General features: G+C 24.6%; 2 protein-coding genes across 2 annotated transcripts in view; both read left to right on the forward strand.

The window, feature by feature from the left end:
- The window catches only part of LOC127290321 (E3 ubiquitin-protein ligase MYLIP), a 210,653-nt gene extending 193,669 nt beyond the window's left edge, over window positions 1-16,984 (forward strand). The window contains exons 3-7 of the mRNA XM_051318817.1: window positions 7,095-7,335; window positions 8,448-8,617; window positions 9,270-9,486; window positions 10,723-10,920; window positions 12,857-16,984. Of these exons, the coding sequence (XP_051174774.1) occupies window positions 7,095-7,335; window positions 8,448-8,617; window positions 9,270-9,486; window positions 10,723-10,920; window positions 12,857-13,189 (1,159 nt within the window). The 3' untranslated portion in view covers window positions 13,190-16,984. The remainder of the gene's footprint in view (window positions 1-7,094; window positions 7,336-8,447; window positions 8,618-9,269; window positions 9,487-10,722; window positions 10,921-12,856) is intronic.
- The window catches only part of LOC127290329 (histone H2A-like), a 365,622-nt gene that overhangs the window by 147,710 nt on the left and 199,939 nt on the right, over window positions 1-17,973 (forward strand). The gene's annotated exons all lie outside the window — the stretch shown is intronic.

The following is a 17,973-nucleotide window of genomic DNA, read 5'->3' on the forward strand; positions in this document are numbered from 1 at the left end:
TGAATTTTTTTGGGGTCATTCCGTTATAATTATGCGTTTTTTTCCCCATAAATTTGTATTTTTTCGTCTTTGAAAAGGATTTTATTTATGGTAATGTAATTATAATTCGAACAAATAAAAATTTATCTAAAAGAGAATTGTGCGCAATAGAATCCTATCTAATAAAATTCATGTTAAATGAAATTTCGAGCAAATAAAAATTCTAACAAATGTAAATTCGAAGCAATAAAAATACTGTCATGTGAATTTTCAGTTATATAAAAATTCTTTAACATAGAAAATCGGTTTAATGAAAATTCTACAAAATAATAATTCGAACAAATAAAATGTGGCTCAACGAAAATGATATCTATAATGAAATTTTGTTAAATGAAAATTCTAACTCATTTTTAGAACTTATTCATGCTTCTCAATAATTTTTTTTTTTTTTATGAACAACCAAAAAATGTGTTCCTAAAAGATTGAAATAACAAAAAAAAAGTATGTGTAACACAGAGGTAGAAAATTTACCGACTATAAATACATAAAACAATGAAGGTAAAAGAAATATTGTTGTATAACGAAGAAATGAATACCATGAGGAAATAAGTCGCAGATGGAATGCTTTCATTTATAAGTAATCCAAGGGTTTTACCTTTTATATAGAGGATCGATGCGATATTCCGTCTAGAGTAAAGACTACAAAAAACTGAGAAGCTTAACGAGAATAAACAATACCCTGGAGATAGGAGAGAGAGAGAAAGAGGAAGAAATGAAAGAAAGCAAAGGCAGAATGAATTCATTATGAATGCCTTGAAGTCAATTTCCGCGAGGAAAAGGAATTCAAGCTAGCTAGCTCTATATCATTCTCAACAAGGAGAAATACATTTCCAATTTGATTTACTTACACCCCCAACAAGATCTTATATATATATATATCTATTTTTTTTTGCTTTTATTCTCAATGATTATTTTCAATAAAAATGTCATAGAATTTTGTTATTAGATTTAAAAAGCAAAAAAAGAATTTCTTCTGAGAAAGATAAAAAAAAAACGCCAGAATTGCATTAGCTATAATATAATTCGTATATTTTATTATTGGTGGATTGTAATTGGAACTAATATTTATACAGAGTATGAAATAAATAATAATATAATAAATTGAAAATACATCCGTCAGTATATAAGGATTTAATTTTTAATACTATTTACCGAAAGATGCTTGAATGAAAATGCTTGCGTGATGAATAATAAATAAGCTACTCTAATTTGTAGATTTTAATCTTGAGTTGTAAGTAAAAAATGATATTTCTCCTCTTTGTGAGAAGAAAGAGTCTATACTTTGCACCACTATTGAAATATTAACAAATTTAATATACTTTCTTTTTGACTTAATTAAAACTATATTAGACCTTTTTATTAAAAAATTACTGAAATATTAAATTTCAATCTGAACAAGAGAAATTTTTTAATTTTAAGAATCTTTGAAGTTTATGTACCTACGGCTTGTATGATTTAGTATATAGTTTACAAAATTTCTATTGTAAATAGACCCTTAAAATCCATTAGCTACTATCAGAATATCACTAAATTCAGAAAAATTCGAACAAATGAGAATTTTTAAAGAATATTCGTACGTCACAAGTTGCATTAAAATATTCTAAAATCGCTACCAAATTTTCACAATAAATTTAAATTCAAACAATACGAAAATAATAAAATACGAAATTTAAAAAATTTTCAAAACAATGCACAATTGTTTGAATTTTAAAAAACTCTTCTATTCAAATACGTGCAGTATTGAGATATATATATATGAAATATACAATATATTTATTATATATAGAAGAAAGAGGTTTTGTCGACGAAAAATCAGTCAGAACGGCATCTGAATTGCTGGCGTATCAGAAGCGACGTGGCTTTGAGAATATAAATCAGAAGTTATTACAATGGTATCGTTGGACATGTGGGATGGTAGATCGCATTTCACCGATATTGGATTCTGCAAAAGATATTCCATGATTGTGTTCACGACTCGCCTAGTTAGAAAATATACCCCCCCCCCCTCCCATTCAACGTCAGAGATACATTCAAAAAAAAATACTCGTTCACTATGTTTGATTTACTTTCATTTAAAAATAATTTTACATTATTCCAATTTCCCACAAAAGCGACAGAATTCTAATTTTTATAATTATACGACCAGATATTTTTGGCATTCAACCAAGAATGATTACCACAACAATAGTAATTGATTTATTACTTAAATTACCTTTTCTCATAAAAAAGAAAATTCTTTCTTTTTTGCGCATATATGAGCAAAGAAGTCGATTGAAAAATTTTATGATGATATAATATGCGGTTGGTTTGAAAAAATAAAAAAAAAAAATTTTTTTTTTCAATATAGTTCTGAAACGAATTCAACGAAACTTGGTTGAAAATGAAAAGCTAAGCATTTTTCTTAAAAGCAGATAAAAACCGACATTATGATAAATAATTAAATTATCTTGCACTATTCCATCAGACATTCATTTTGACGAAAGAATTTAAGGCTGACCTATTTAAAAATACTCTTAAGATAAATCCGGAGATTTCGCATAATAAATTATATGCTCACTTTTCCTCTCTCCCTCTCTCTCTCTTTTATAGGAAATTGAAAAATAAACTATAAAATCATATTTTAAATAAGAACAAAATTAATATTTGTAACTCCCCTCGTTTTATATTCTAGAAATGTAAGTTAGTTTTAATTAATTAATTCAAAGTTTATACTAGACAAATAACTGGTAAATGTAATTAATATTTACGAAGCTGAAGTACGCAACGTTTATGATAAACGATTTTTAAAGAAATAATTTTTTAAAATGAAAAATTCTATAATTTTTCGCCTAAAAAATATTTCTTGTATTTTTCATTAATCGACAAATTATAAAGAAATATTTTTTAAGCAAAAAATTATAGAATTTTTCATTTGAAAAAATTATTTCTTTAAAAATCATTTATCATAAACGTTGCATACTTCAGCTTCGTTAATATTTTCAAGTTAGAAAAGGATCGTATACAGAGAAAAAGTCGATTTAGAAATTTTGATTTTGATTACTCTGCACAATGTATTATCTCCTACGACAAAATAAAGTACATTTTTATCGATTATATAACGCTTAGTTTTACCTTGTTTAGCACCTTAAATTCTTTTTAAATAGAATCATGATTTTGTTCTATTATATTTTTAAATTTATTTCGCAAATTGAGATGAAAGTCGTTTAAATTATATAAAAATAATTTTTTTAAATGAGAATCTAGTCCTATGTCTGTTTCTTCATAAACTGGTCCTCTACTCAAAGTATACGCTATGAAATATTTTTTTTGTCTTTAATTTATTCAATATCGAAATTGAAATCTTGAATAGCTAATATCCATCTCGTAATTTTACCGCTCAATAATTTTTACAATTTTTAACGAAAAATAACGCCTTATGATCGGTTCTTATAATTATATATAACAACCTAAAATGTATGATCGAAATTTCAATAAACTCCATACACACGGAAAAAAGGAATTGCTTACAGATACTAACTGATGTTTGCTATCGGATCTATCAAAATTAGTAACTACACGGAGAAAAAGGAATGGTTGGGCCAACCATAGGTATTGTTAAATACGTCCCATCAATATTATATGGTTACCACAACCATATCTTTAGTTGATACAACCATAGTATGGTTGGCGCAACCAAAGGTCAGGTTGACACATCAAATTTGCAATTTTTAGTCATTTTGATGTGACAACCTAACCTTTGGTTAGGCCAACCATACTATGGTTGAATCAACTAAAGATATGGTTGTGGTAATCATATAATATTGATGGGACGTATTTATCAATACCTATGGTTGGCCCAACCATTCCTTTTCTTTCCGTGTACAGATAAATTTTTTGCTATAACAACGAAAAAGTTTGCTATGATAAACAATATCAGTCTTAATTTTTAAAAATTTACTGTCACAGCAAACCTTTTTTGACCCCACAGCAAATTTGTTCGCTGTCCCTATATTAGCTAACGTAATTTGATGAGGCAGCAAATTTTTTCTATGCGTGCAAGTAGCTCTTTCTCTGTTGTGAAATATGTAAGTTCAGCTCCTTTTTAAAGTACGACTTGCGAAAGCTATTGTGTGATTTCCGTTTTTAAATAAAATGGTTTCGATAGATCAGGATAACTAAGAATTGTAAATTCGCAAAAAAGATTTTTAACACGATTAAATGCTTCTTCTTTTGACAAATTCAATTTCCATTTACTTCCGATTTTTAATAATTTAAGTAGAGAAACTATTTCTTGGGCCTATTTAGTGAATTTAGTATAAAAATTTACAAAATCTAAAAATCTTCAAACTTTTTTAAAATTTTTCGGCCGTGAAAAATCACGAATAGCTTCAATTTTTTCCGGATCTGGTTTAACGGCATGTGGGAGAAACCCACGTGACCTAGTATGGGAAAATGTGTTTTGCAATATCCCAACTTTCTCTAAAATGAAAAAAGATTTTAGGCTAACATTTTGAGGGTTGATAGATTTGGGTACAATGCACCGCGCTGTTCTCCTGAAAAAACTTAATTTTGCGTTAAATTATTTAAAAACTAATTTTAAAAAGTTTAATTTTTAAACGAAAATGACAAAAAAGATGGCGGCGCATACACAGACGTTGCTTGAGTGTGTCAGTGCTCCAGTAAACAGCGCCAATTCGAGCGAGTGGCCGCTGAATGAACTATGATTAAATACATTATTTTACTATTTATTGCTTTATTTTTATTATTTTTACGTAAATGAGGAGAACAGCCCTATGCTTTGCACCCTCCAAAATCAAGTCTTGAATATTTTAACCCGAAATCATTATTTATTTCAGAAAAAGTTGGAATCCACAAAAAAACGTCTATTTCCCACATGGCCTTAAGGTGGTTCTTCGGCTAATCAATTTTCTATGAATTTTTCTTAAACTTTGCAAAAATATTCCTTTTTGTTTACTTTATAAGTGGTAGAAAACTCAGTATCTCTATCCATGGAAGAAGCTGAGATATTCGGGTTCAAAGTTGGAACAATTAACATAGGATTCCTTTCCTAAACATGCAACAGTGATACATTTAATTTAATTTCTTAAAAAGTTTTCTATAAATTTTTTTTTTAAAACTAGTATATTGTAAAATGGAATTAATAGGAATAATATATAAAAAAAATTTAGTAGGGGTATCCATGCTAATTTTTAAATTGCAACGTTTTAAAATAGAAAAGTTAGGTTATTTATACATTTTCCAAAAGAGTCAAATCATGGAGTAGTATAAGGAGACCGAACGAAGTACATTGACAGTGGACCAAATTTTGGTAACCGCTTAGTGTCATAAAAATACGTAACGGAACACAAACGCTCTCGTGAGAAGTATGTAAACAGTGGGAAAAATTAGAAGTACGTTGAACATAACCCAAAAATACATTGCTCCTTATTTTTAAAACTTTTACAATGGCTGACTGTCCAGCTGAGTTTAACACAATCAATGGCGCTAGTGTTCCATTACGTATTTTCATGACACTAAGCGGTTACTAAAATTTGGTCCACTTTTAACGCAGATTTAACATGGTCGTTCGGTCTCCTTATACTACTCCATGAGTCAAGTATATTACTCGCTTCAGAATGAGAGAGAAAGCACGAAAGTGAAGTGAGCTGTTGATTAGTATAAACTACTCGCAAGGAACTGAGTACCACTGAAGCCATCATGTTGTGTTTTTCCAATCATTTAAAAATGTTTTCTAAGTGATAAAGATGTTCATTGATATTTTGTGATGTGCACAGCATGTCGATAATAAAAGTGATTACACAATTACCTATCCCACATAATACTACATAACATTTTCCTTCAATAATAAATCCCGTGTATTTTTTTACTATTTTCTGCTAATGAAATTTGCCAAAAAATCCTGACTAAATCTAATAAAGACATTTCTTTTACTCTTATACTTTTTTGACAGAATTTCTTTTTATAGATATACGAATTTTTACTTAACAAAATTTTAAGCTACCGAATTTTTGTTTGGCAGAATTTTTATTTTATAGCCATTTATATGACTTTTTATTTAAGAGAATTCCAATTTAAGCAAATTTTAATTCAGGTAACACAATTTTCTTTCATCGGAATTTTATCTGATTCGATATTTTAAATCGCACAGAAGTTCCATTTCACCAAATTTCCAATTTGTCCGAATTTTTATTTGTACAAATTTTGAAATTGATAGAATTTTTAAGACGCCGAATTTTTGATTAGTCCGAAATTACAAATGTACGAAGAAACAATCGACAGAAAGATTTCGATGCAATTTTCTTGTTGATTGTTTGTTTGGTCAATTGCAATTTCGGACAAATGAAAATTCTATCAATTAAAAATTCATACAAGTAAAAATTTCGGTGAATTGTAATTTTGCTCTCTAATTCTGAATTAGTAGTTTTCTACTAATAAAAGAGTGCTTAATCGTTTACCAATTGAATTAGTAACAGTTTTGACTCTTTTTTAGTAGAAAACTACTAATTGCTAGTAGAAAACTACTAATTCATGGAGTAAATCGGCTTACTAATTTGAAATAGTAAAAAATACGACTTGCTATAATGAATTAGTAGTTTCCTACTAGCAATTAGTAGTTTTTTACTAAAAATTAGTCAAAACTATTACTAATTCAATTGGTAAACGAATACCCACTCTTTCATTAGTAGAAAACTACTAATTCAGATTTAGAGAGTGTCATCATTTAAAAATTTGAATCACATAAAATTTGATTGAATGAGAATTCTATTAAAAAAAATATTTAACAGAAAATGAAACTAGATAATATAAAAATTCGAAAAAACAATTTCAATTTTTTTTAAATATAAAATAAGAATTTAGATATATCACACTGAAGTATAGGTCAGTGAACAAAAAATTGGATATTTTGTTATAAGAAATATATAGTGATCCTTGAAATGGAAATAATGATTTGCATAAATTTGAATGCCTCGATTATTATTATTATTATTATATTATTCGCAAGGTTAATGAATTTAAAAATAAATAAAAAATTTTTTTTTTATTTTTGTTTACAGGCATCAATTCTATTTGCATTCACGTTTGGAATTGGTGGAGGGCAGATTGAAGGTTTCTGATTGGGTATCTGTGGCCCGTTTGGTTGCTTTAATTGCCCAAGCCGATGGAGGTGATTACGACGCCTTGCAACCACCGCATGCACTTTATTCCCAGTGCTGTCATATTCAACCGACTGAACCTTGCGAACCAAAACCTCAGGACTTTTTACATCGAATTGTCCAACAACACAAGGAAATTAAGGTCAATATTGACTAATGAATTTTTATCCTTTAGAGTCACATTTATTATAATTATTCCCGGTAATTTTTTTTTTTAACTATAGATAAGAAAAAAAAATTTAAAGAAAATTTTTGATGGAATGCCCTTTATATAATTATGCGCATTTTGGGGCATTTTATTAAAAACGACCCACTTTGTAAATAATTAATTATTTTTTATTAAATATTTTTTTCTTCAATAACAAATTTTTTTTATTACTGTAATTTTTGAAAATGTTTTTAACTTTATGACAGTAAACGAATTTTTTAAAAATAGGTACAACAATTTTTTTCGACAATTTCAATAAACTTTTTTTTTTTGAATATTTAACAAAGGAAAATAATTTTTTTGCCTTTTTTCAGTGAATGAAAATAAAAAAAAAAAAAAACATTTTTAAAATTTAATTTTGCAAAAATTTAATTACCTCAACTTGTGTGGTATTTTCAGAGCAAAAGAATAGTACGAACAGTAAATACTCAATTCGTTTCGTTTGTGACATTCATCTCTCTCTCTCTTTCATATTCGTTTGAAATTGAATTAACGATAGTCTGAATGTTATATCACATCCGTTTTCACATCATTTACACGGTTATTTGTTCGCATTGTAAATTTAAATTTTCATTTCAAAAGATATTATTTTTTTCGTTTTATTTCAGTATATTAGATAAACAAAATTACATATTACACAAAACAATTTTTTTTAAAACAAAAACATTTTTTTTCCCTTTTTTATTCAAATAAAAAAAATCTATTTAAAAAAAAAATTTCTAATACAAAAAATAATTATTATAAATTAAATTGTTAGTATTAAATACCATTTACTTATAGCTAATTATAATTATAATAATCAATAATAATAATAATAACAAAATTAAGAAATAGTTTTCATTTTTTAAAAGCGAAAAATTTGATCGATATTTTTATTTTTATAATAAAAAAAATTATTTTGTTTATTAAAAATTGTTTACAAATTTTTTAAAATTGATTTATTATAAATAAAAAGTTGTAAAATCAATTTCATAAAAAAAAATTTTTTTATTTTAATTAAATTCGAAGTCAAAGGTAATTAATTGAATTTATTTTTCCCCCTACAGAGCATGAAAGCATCGACTGCTGAATATTGGCTATTAAAAGAAGTTTCAAATTTGGATACATTTGGTCAAGAAATGTTTAACAGTAAATTCGGATATAATGGAATTTCAATGATTGGCGTTGGACCTCACGGAATTACAGTTTATCGCAGTCAAGAAGACGAGATACAAAAGTAAGTTGAAATTTCAAAATAAAATAAATGAAAAATAATAGAAAAATAAAATAAATATATCCAAAAGAATTTTTGTTTTCTAAATTAACAAAAGTCTAGAATTATAATACTTTTTTTACGCTAATCAAAATTAATATAAAAATAAAACTATTTTATATTATTTTAGATAAAATGAAAAAAATTTTTAACTATTGCTTTTTTCGAAAATTTGAATTTAAAAAAATTTTAGGTACTGATGGCAGCACCTCTCAAGCGAAACACCGCGCCATCTCTGTGGAAATTATCCAAATTATTTGAAATCAATTTTACGTTAAAAAAATTCTGAATTTTTTAAAAATTGTTTTTATTTATTCTAAAGATTTTTTTTTATTATTCAAAAGGATTTTTTTTTACTTAAATTTTTAGAAAGTAAGAAAAATTATATCCAAAATTATTTAAGGGAATTAAAAAAATTTATAATAAATATCAATTGCTTTTATTAGGAATAAATTAAAACAATTAAATAATTGAAAATTTTAAGAAATTTAAACAATAATTAATTATAATAATTAAACAAAATAATTGAATCCAATTGTAAATAAATGAAATTTTCGTTTAATATAATTTCTATTTTTTTTTTTTTTTTACTAAAATTAATATTTCTTATTCGCAGCATACCCTACACGGCTATACAAAGCGCAACTTCCCAGAGACGGATGTTTCATCTAGTCTATCTTTCTCTCGACGGCGAGGAAACTTCATTGGATTTCAAACTCGACTCAAGTCAATCCGCTAGCGGATTGTATAGAGCGATTACAGAAAAACACGCATTCTACAGTTGCGAAACTGTTAGAAGTGCCGTCACAGCCCAATTTATTAGAGATTTAAAGGTAATAAATAATTTGTCAATTTATTTAAAAAAAAAAAAATAATAATAATAATAAAAGGCGAAAATATTCTCTAAAACTCGATAAAATAGTCAAAACTTCCTGTTTTACAAAATTTTTATAATAAATTTTCTGTTGTGTCATATTAAAAATAATCGAATTTTTATTTAGTAGAATTTTATATAGAGGATTTTATAATGAGCCTAATTTTCATGTTGAATAATTTCTATTCTACCAAAACTCTCATTTAATAGAATTTCTATTTAACTGCGCTGAAAAAAATTTTTTTGATTCAAATACATGATTACTTGATTATTATCAAATAAATATTTACTTGTACCAAATAATTTTTATTTGAATTAAATAAACTGTATTTGAATCAATAATTTCTGTATTTGAAACAAATACCATTTAATTGACTCAAATAATAAGTATTTGATATAAATAAATATTTATTTGATAACAGAATTTATGGCTAGCAAAATTTTCATAAAAAAGAATTTTCGTTTCTCAGAATTGTTCTTTTATCAAATTTTTATTGATCACAATATTCATTTGACAATAAAATTGTCATTTAACCGAAATTCTAACGAATCTGAAGTACGCAACATTTATGATAAACGATTTTTTAATGAAATAATTTTTTTAAAATGAAAAATTCTATAATTTTTTGCCTAAAAAATATTTCTTTTAGTTTTCATTAATCAACAAATTATAAAAAAATATATTTTTTTAAGCAAAAAATTATACAATTTTTCATTTAAAAAAAATTCTATACTGACAAGCTGAATTTTTAAGAGAAAATTTCAATTAAAGGGCAATTTTGTTAAATAAAAATTTGATCAAATTTATTTTAGTAAAAATTAAATAAATAGAATTTAATGAAAATTCTATTAAAAAGAAATTCTATCTAAATTAAATAATCTGCCACAAAAGAAAATTCGAGTAAATGAAAAATTTGTTAAATGAAAATTGCGAAAAAAAAATTCACAAACAATTTAAATTTTATTAAAAGATTCTACCTTATAAAAATTGACTAAATATAGAATATCGAAACTATAATTTTTCGTTTAAAATTTCAACTAACAAGCATTATATCTATAATTTAAAGAATTTTCATTCTGTCCATAAAAAATAGAGTATAAGAGAAATTTTTTTTTCCTTTCCTATAATCTTCTTTTTATAGACAGATATATGTATATATTTTGATATTATATATTGAAATCTTGATTTTTCCAGGGAACGATAATTTCAATATTCAATGAGGATTCAACTCTCGGCAAGAAATATGTGTTCGATATTCGTAGAACCTGCAGGGAAGTTTACGACAATGCGCGTCGTGCACTTTATTGCGAATCGGCAAATATAGCTTTACCAGAAGAAAATGAAATTTTGGAGAAAAACGATTGCAAGGATTGCGAAAATCCAAAGTGCAAGGTGTGTATTGTTAAATTTGAAAATGTAACAATTTTTTTTTCTACATTTTTGCTAATCTTACATTTGAAATTCAATTATATATTTGGTATAAATTTTTTAAATTAACAATTTTTATTTCTTTTAAATGCCTCTCTAATTGTCTATAATTTTCATCTTTTCGATTTTTCATTTTCATTTGTTTTGTTAATGTTTTTTTGTAAATTTTTGTTAATTTTTGTAATTAGTAAAATCATTTAATTTTATTGACTAAAAATAATAAATATAAATAAACGTAAATAATTTTCAAAATTAAATTTCTCTATACAAAAATTTTGAATTTTATTTATTGTATATTTTTTTTATTTTACAATGTAAATGTTATTATCATTTTTTATTAATAATAATTAAATCATTGGACGAAACTGAAGTAGGCAACGTTTATGATAAACAATTTTAAAAGAAATAATTTTTTAAAATGAAAAATTCTATAATTTTTCTGCCTAAAAAATATTTCTTGTAGTTTTCATTAATTAACAAATTATAAAAAAATATTTTTTTAAGCAAAAAAATTATACAATTTTTCATTTAAAAAAAAAAATTATTTCTTTAAAAATCGTTTATCATAAACGTTGCGTACTTTAACTTCGTATTATTGGTCGAAAAAATTCAACAAAAAAAAGAAAGAGATGGCGAAATTAAATTTTATTTCTCTTTTTAACTTTTTGTATGAATTTCTGGTCCACTCGTTAAATAAGCGCTAATTAAAAAAGAAAGTAAATTCAACAAATTGTAATTTTCTAACACTTTTTGTAATTTTTATAAATTTTATAACAAAATGAAGGTAATATAATTTTTATTTAAAAATTATAATTAAATTATTCATTGAAAATTTGACGATTCGATAAACAATTTCAGAAAAGAGATTTTTTTGGAAAAAAAAAATTTCGCCTTTGATTAATTAGTATTACAAAGAATTTTCAAAAAGAGAAAATTTTAAAAATCAGAGGGCAATTAAATAATTTCTCTTTCAATGTTAAAAAAAAAATCTTCAACTTAATTAAGAAAAAGAGAATTTTTATTTTTTAATTAATTATTTATTAAATTACAATTTATATGTAAATTAATATTGTTTATAAAATTAGTAAAAATTAATATTCTTTATATTATTATTATATATAATTATTGTGATTATATTTTTATTAATAATAATTTATTATAAACTAATAAAATTATAAATTATTAAAATACGACATCTATGAGGCATTTCATATAAGAATACGGGGTCATGTATCGGATTTTTCTCAAAATTTGGTAAATTGTAGTGATAGTGGTGCTAAATAAGTGTACAAATTTTGAATTTGAAATTTTTACTATTTTTCGAGATATTTACAATAACAAATTTGAGCATTATTTTTTTTGCTTTACTTATAACTTTTTTCCTACTAAAAATAGAGAAAAATAATGTAAATGTTTTTTACGTGAAAGATCTTAATCTTTTAGAAAAAAATTATTTTTTAAAAAAAATATTAATATTAATTCATGATTTTTTTCGCGCTTCTAAATGAGGGAGAACATGTTTAAAAGTTATAATCAAATTTTATTATTTAAACAAATTGTTTAAAAATTAATATTTTTTTTAAAAAATAATTTTTTTCTAAAAGATTAAGATCTTTCGCGTAAAAAACATTTACAATATTTTTCTCTATTTTTAGTAGGAAAAATGTTATAAGTAAAGCAAAAAAATATTGCTCCAATTTGTTATTGTAAATATCTCGAAAAATATTAAAAATTTCAAATTCAAAATTTGTACACTTATTTAGCACCACTATCACTACAATTTATCGAATTTTGAGAAAAATCCGAAACATAACTCAGTATTCTCATATGAAAAATGCCTCCTATATTATGTAAAATGAATTTAATTATATTGAAAAAAAAAATTTCTCATTTTTCAAAGGAATCACGCGAATGTTTGGCAAGGCTTTTGGATGCAATGCTGTGTCGTATCTGCATGGATCGCAGTTTAGACACAGCTTTATTTCCATGTGGACACGCGGTGGCATGTTTGGATTGCGCAAGACGTTGCGAACGTTGTCCACTGTGTCGTGCCGACATCGATCATTGTCGAACAATTTATCTTCCTTTGGAATTGACGAATGTCGATAAACACAGTTCAAAAATTTCCCTCAATAATAATGAAACATCGTCCTATATTCCAAAAACAACCGAAGTCATTGACGAAAGGATCCTAACAAATGAGATGGATGTGGTTAATAACAGCATCATTTGAGAACGCCGGGAGGATCGAAAATTCAGCGCAGTCGAGAGAATCGTCAGAATTTTCACATGCCGAATCGAAAAGGCATATTAAGCAAGATTTCTTTTTAATTCTGTTAATTTTAATTTTCAATTTTTATTTTGTTACCCAATTGAAATTTGTGATACTATTTTTTTTTTTTATTTTAATTGGCAAATTAGCGAAAATGTTTTTGTTTTTCTCAATTTCTTATTTGTTCGTACGCCTAAATGATGTAAATACGAGACTTTTAGTTCGAAAATTATATATTTTTCATAAAAAAAAAAAAAATAAGAAAAGAAAACGCAAATCGAAATTGTTTTTAAAAAAAATCGTTCTTTTCCTTCTATAATATAGTGATATACATAACAAAAAAAAAAAAAAAAAACGAAAAGATCTAATCTTTCTAAAAAAAAAATTAAATCAAGCATCAAAAATGATTCTAGATTTTTTTTCGAATATTATATGTATATGTGTGTATGTATGTAAATTTTGCATAAATGTGCGAGAATTTTTAAATTTAATTTGTAAAATTAAATAAAGTACATCCCTTTTGTGATGGGGATGACAAAAGTGCTATTAGCAGCAGAAATTGTTCGAGAAATAATGCTGCCGCGATTTTTGATTAAAAATTCGCGATATCAATAGAAAGAGAGAAAGAGAGTATGATTGAAATTACGAGAGAAAGGAAAAAAAATTGATTGGAAAAAAAAAATGAAAATGAGAGAGGAAAACTCGTTTTGAGAAACAAAATCGAGAAAAAAATCGAAAAAGTAAATTGAGAATAGAAAGAATATAGAGAGAATTATAAATCAGAAAGTAAAAAAAAAAAAGGTAAGACAAATTTTTTCAGAATACTTTTTCTATATGAGGAAGCAAAATAATTGAAGTGAGAAAAAAAAAATATCTAACGAAACCGAGTGAATAAGTGTGAAAGGCCCGAGAGAAAGAGAAATTGAATGTAATGTGTACGTGATTTTTATTGTTGAGTGATAAATGGACCAACGTGTTTTTTATGACTCATTTAAGACATTTTCCTTTCGCAGATGTTGCTTCAAAGTTTTAGCACATTTCCCCCCCCCACCTCCTTTCTTTTATTTTCGACACTTTTTTTTTTGTATCAAAGGCCTAACCAGGTTCAGAGGTCATTGATTCTTTTTATCAAAAGGAAATGACCCTCTGGTATAATAATTAGTATATATATACATATATATAAAACATGATTATTCACTATGAAAATAGAAATGAAAATTTCAATTTAAATTCCCGGGGAAGTGTCATGAAAATATATTTAAAATTGCACTGAATCGAAAGCAAAATGAAAATTAAAAAAAGAAACTTAACGTAAAAAAAAGAAAATTAGTCATTGAGTAAAAATACAAAAATACTAAAGCAATATAAAAATAAAATAGAAAATTACACAACTTGGGAGTAAAAAATAAAAATAATTCGAAATAAATATGAAAAAAAAATCGTATTCAAAAATTTCATCGAATAAAATTATAAATAATTTTAAATAGTAAAAATAATTATTAAAAAAATAGAATCAAGAATTTAAAAAAAAATGCAAATAATGAAATAATAAGAATGGAAATTTTTTGAAATTATTAAATTAAAAAAAATTAATAAAATAGAAAATCGAGGGAATAATTAAAAAAATTCAAATTAAATGGTAATAAAAATTAATTGTACCAAATAATTTTTATTGAAATCAAATAAATTTTGTAAAAAAAAATATTATCAATTTTTATGTAATTTTGATTTTATAATTACAATAAAAAACGGTTTTCAACAAAAAAAAAATTGTAATTTGTAATTAATTAATTTTAAATTTTTATTTTTTTTCATTCTTTAATTACATATTCTCATAAAATAACAAAATATTATTTATCTAATTAAATAATTAATAAATTCAAAATTAATACAAAAAAATAAAAATTTCATAAAAAATACTGAAAATTTTTAATCTTTTTCAATACAAAAAAAAAAAATAAAATAAAATAAACATTTCCTCAGTTCAGTGCAATTTTAAATATAAATAGGAATTGTGTCAATTTCAAAAGTACGTGAATGCTACGAAATGAAAAAAAATCACATCTACTCGTTATATTTTCACGAAATATTTACAACACGAGTAGAAAATAATAATACTACCATAATATGTGTTTATATGTACAAATAAAATATAATAAAACGAAAATCAAGCGAAGTTAATACGTTTACAAAAAAAAAAAAAAAAGAAATTTCATTCAATTTTGTTAATTCCAAATTATCAGTTTATCACAGGAAGATAATACAATAAAAAATAAACAAAAATCGCTTGAAACTAATTCAATGAACGAACACTCGGTAATTGTTCTTCATTTTTTAAATATATACGCTTAAAAAACAAAAGGAGAGAGTTTTTAAGAAAAAGGCAACAAATCATTTTACGAAAGAAGTTAAATATACATAATAATAATAATAATAATAATAATAATAATATCATTAGCAAATGAAATAATTTTTAATTAATAAAAAAAATAAATTTACAAAATTATCATTTCAAATAAATTCTATCTTTTCTTTGAATTTTAATTTATTAAAAAAAAAAATTTCTTCAAAAATGATAAAATTTATTTGATTTGTTCTGAGAGATAAATGTATACGTGTGAAAGAGAGAAAGAGAAAAAATGAAAATTGTGGCAATCAATTATAGTCATTCATCAATAAAATGTACACACATAGTTCGTAAAAATTATTTATAAGAAAAATCGCTAAATTTAAGCCCGAAATTTGTATTTACACGCAATCGCATTTGATGTTAATCATATAAAATAAGAATTAAAAAATTTGTAACGCAAATTTCTTTTTTTTTTCAAAACATAATATATAAGAAATAAAAAAAAAAAACTTCAAGATTTTGCAAAATAGAAACATTCAGAAATTCTGAAGAATTAGAAAAAGCATATAAAATAATAAGTAAGAAAAAAACATTTCTCAACAGATTATAAATAAATAAATAAAAAAATTGTGAGATTTATCAATAAGTAAGAAATCAAATTGTATAATAAAACAAAAAAATTAAAGTAAAATTACAAATGATAAAAATAGATAATGAGAATAGAATTCAAATAATTTTGGGTGTAAATACAATTATAAAACAAAAAAAAAACCGTTATCTGCAAAGCTGTTGTCGATCACTGTAAAATTATTACGACTGCTTAATTATTAAGTTTTGCTTAGCGTTTTTTCCCCCCCCCCCTCTTTCAACTTCTTTTTTTTGTGAGTTTATTGTGGGTGCGACTGTTTTTCGAGGAAAGTGGACTGAAAATTTATAAATCCCCGAAAAATATCTTTCTACTACTATTGCGTGTCTATTTGAATAATATTTAAGAATTACAATGATAATAATAATAATAATAATAATAATAAATAATAATAATAAACGATTACAATAATAACGCTAGGAAAATAACGAGATTTCTTGTGATTACGTCATTGTACGGTAAAACTTTAAAAAAAAAAAATAAACATCCTAGTTCTTAGAATCCGCAAAACGAGAATCGATGTACGATCTCATAACTCGAAAAAAAAATCATTATTTGCAAAGAGTATTTTTCAAGTATTTCTTATGATTTTTTAGTATTAAAAGAAACCAGGGGTCCACTACTCATGGTGGCATAATAATAATAATAATAATAATAATACATATGTGAAACATATTGAATCAATTCGAATGACATAACACATAGAATTACGTACCACATCGTGTCCCCTCTTAAAAATGATTAAATATCATAAAATTTATATTAACTGTTTTTTATTTACAACAATTTCCTCTCCAACCCCCCCCTTTTTCTTTTAATATCAATATCAATTTTAAACTTATTATTTTATTACTATTATTGCTTTTTTATTAATATTATTCGCATTTTCGATATAAAATCCAAATGACAAAAAAAAATTTTTTTTCTATAAATTAGGTTATAGATGGCGCCAATTAATTGACCACATCAGAATTGCTAAATTTTACTTCTTTTTTTTTTTTGAGAAAAAGGTAGAAAATTGAGAAAATAGATGTAGAAAAATCAAAATGCAAGTAAAATTACCTGATAATCCGCAGAGTTCAGAAAATTGTTCACTATGGTACTGGTTGGAAATAACCGTTGGATAAAAAACACGTCGAGTACATTCCGAGGATTCCAATTATTTGCAATTGCGTTGAAAAAAATTTTTTAAAAAAGACACTTTTTCAGATACTTTACTTTGAGATACATAAAAATTTCACCAAAGAGTTAAATAAAAATTACTAAACTGAACACCGCGGTTATACGCGGCTTTATCCCACCACTTTTACTTATCACTCAGAATTCCAAAAATACAATGACGCGCAGTGTTCTTTTCCCGCCTTCGTACAGTCCACAAAAGAGTGGGGGAAGTGAGAGAAGCGCACTCTTGCGGAACAACAGGAAAACTCAAAATATCAACTGTCGGTATTATCATTTATTGACAATTCATGTAGAAGTAATAAATTCGATTATAATATTTAATTTTATAATTTTTACATTTACGCAAGAAAACAAATTACAAATTTATTAATAATCAATCAATAAATGCTATTTTCAAAATAGTGTAAATATTAAAAAAAACTACAAAATTTGCCTTTGGAATGATATTTGTGAAGGATAACCTCAAAAATATTTGTGTCATAAATATTTTTTTTAGTAAGTAAAATTTTTTTCATTATTATTTTATTTTCGAAAAAATTATAGATAATTAATAATTGAATACTAAGC

The sequence above is a fragment of the Leptopilina boulardi genome, unplaced genomic scaffold (assembly GCF_019393585.1).
Source record: "Leptopilina boulardi isolate dan_hultmark-lab unplaced genomic scaffold, ZJU_Lbou_2.1 LbouV2_59, whole genome shotgun sequence".
NCBI classification, from domain to species: Eukaryota; Metazoa; Arthropoda; class Insecta; order Hymenoptera; family Figitidae; genus Leptopilina; species Leptopilina boulardi.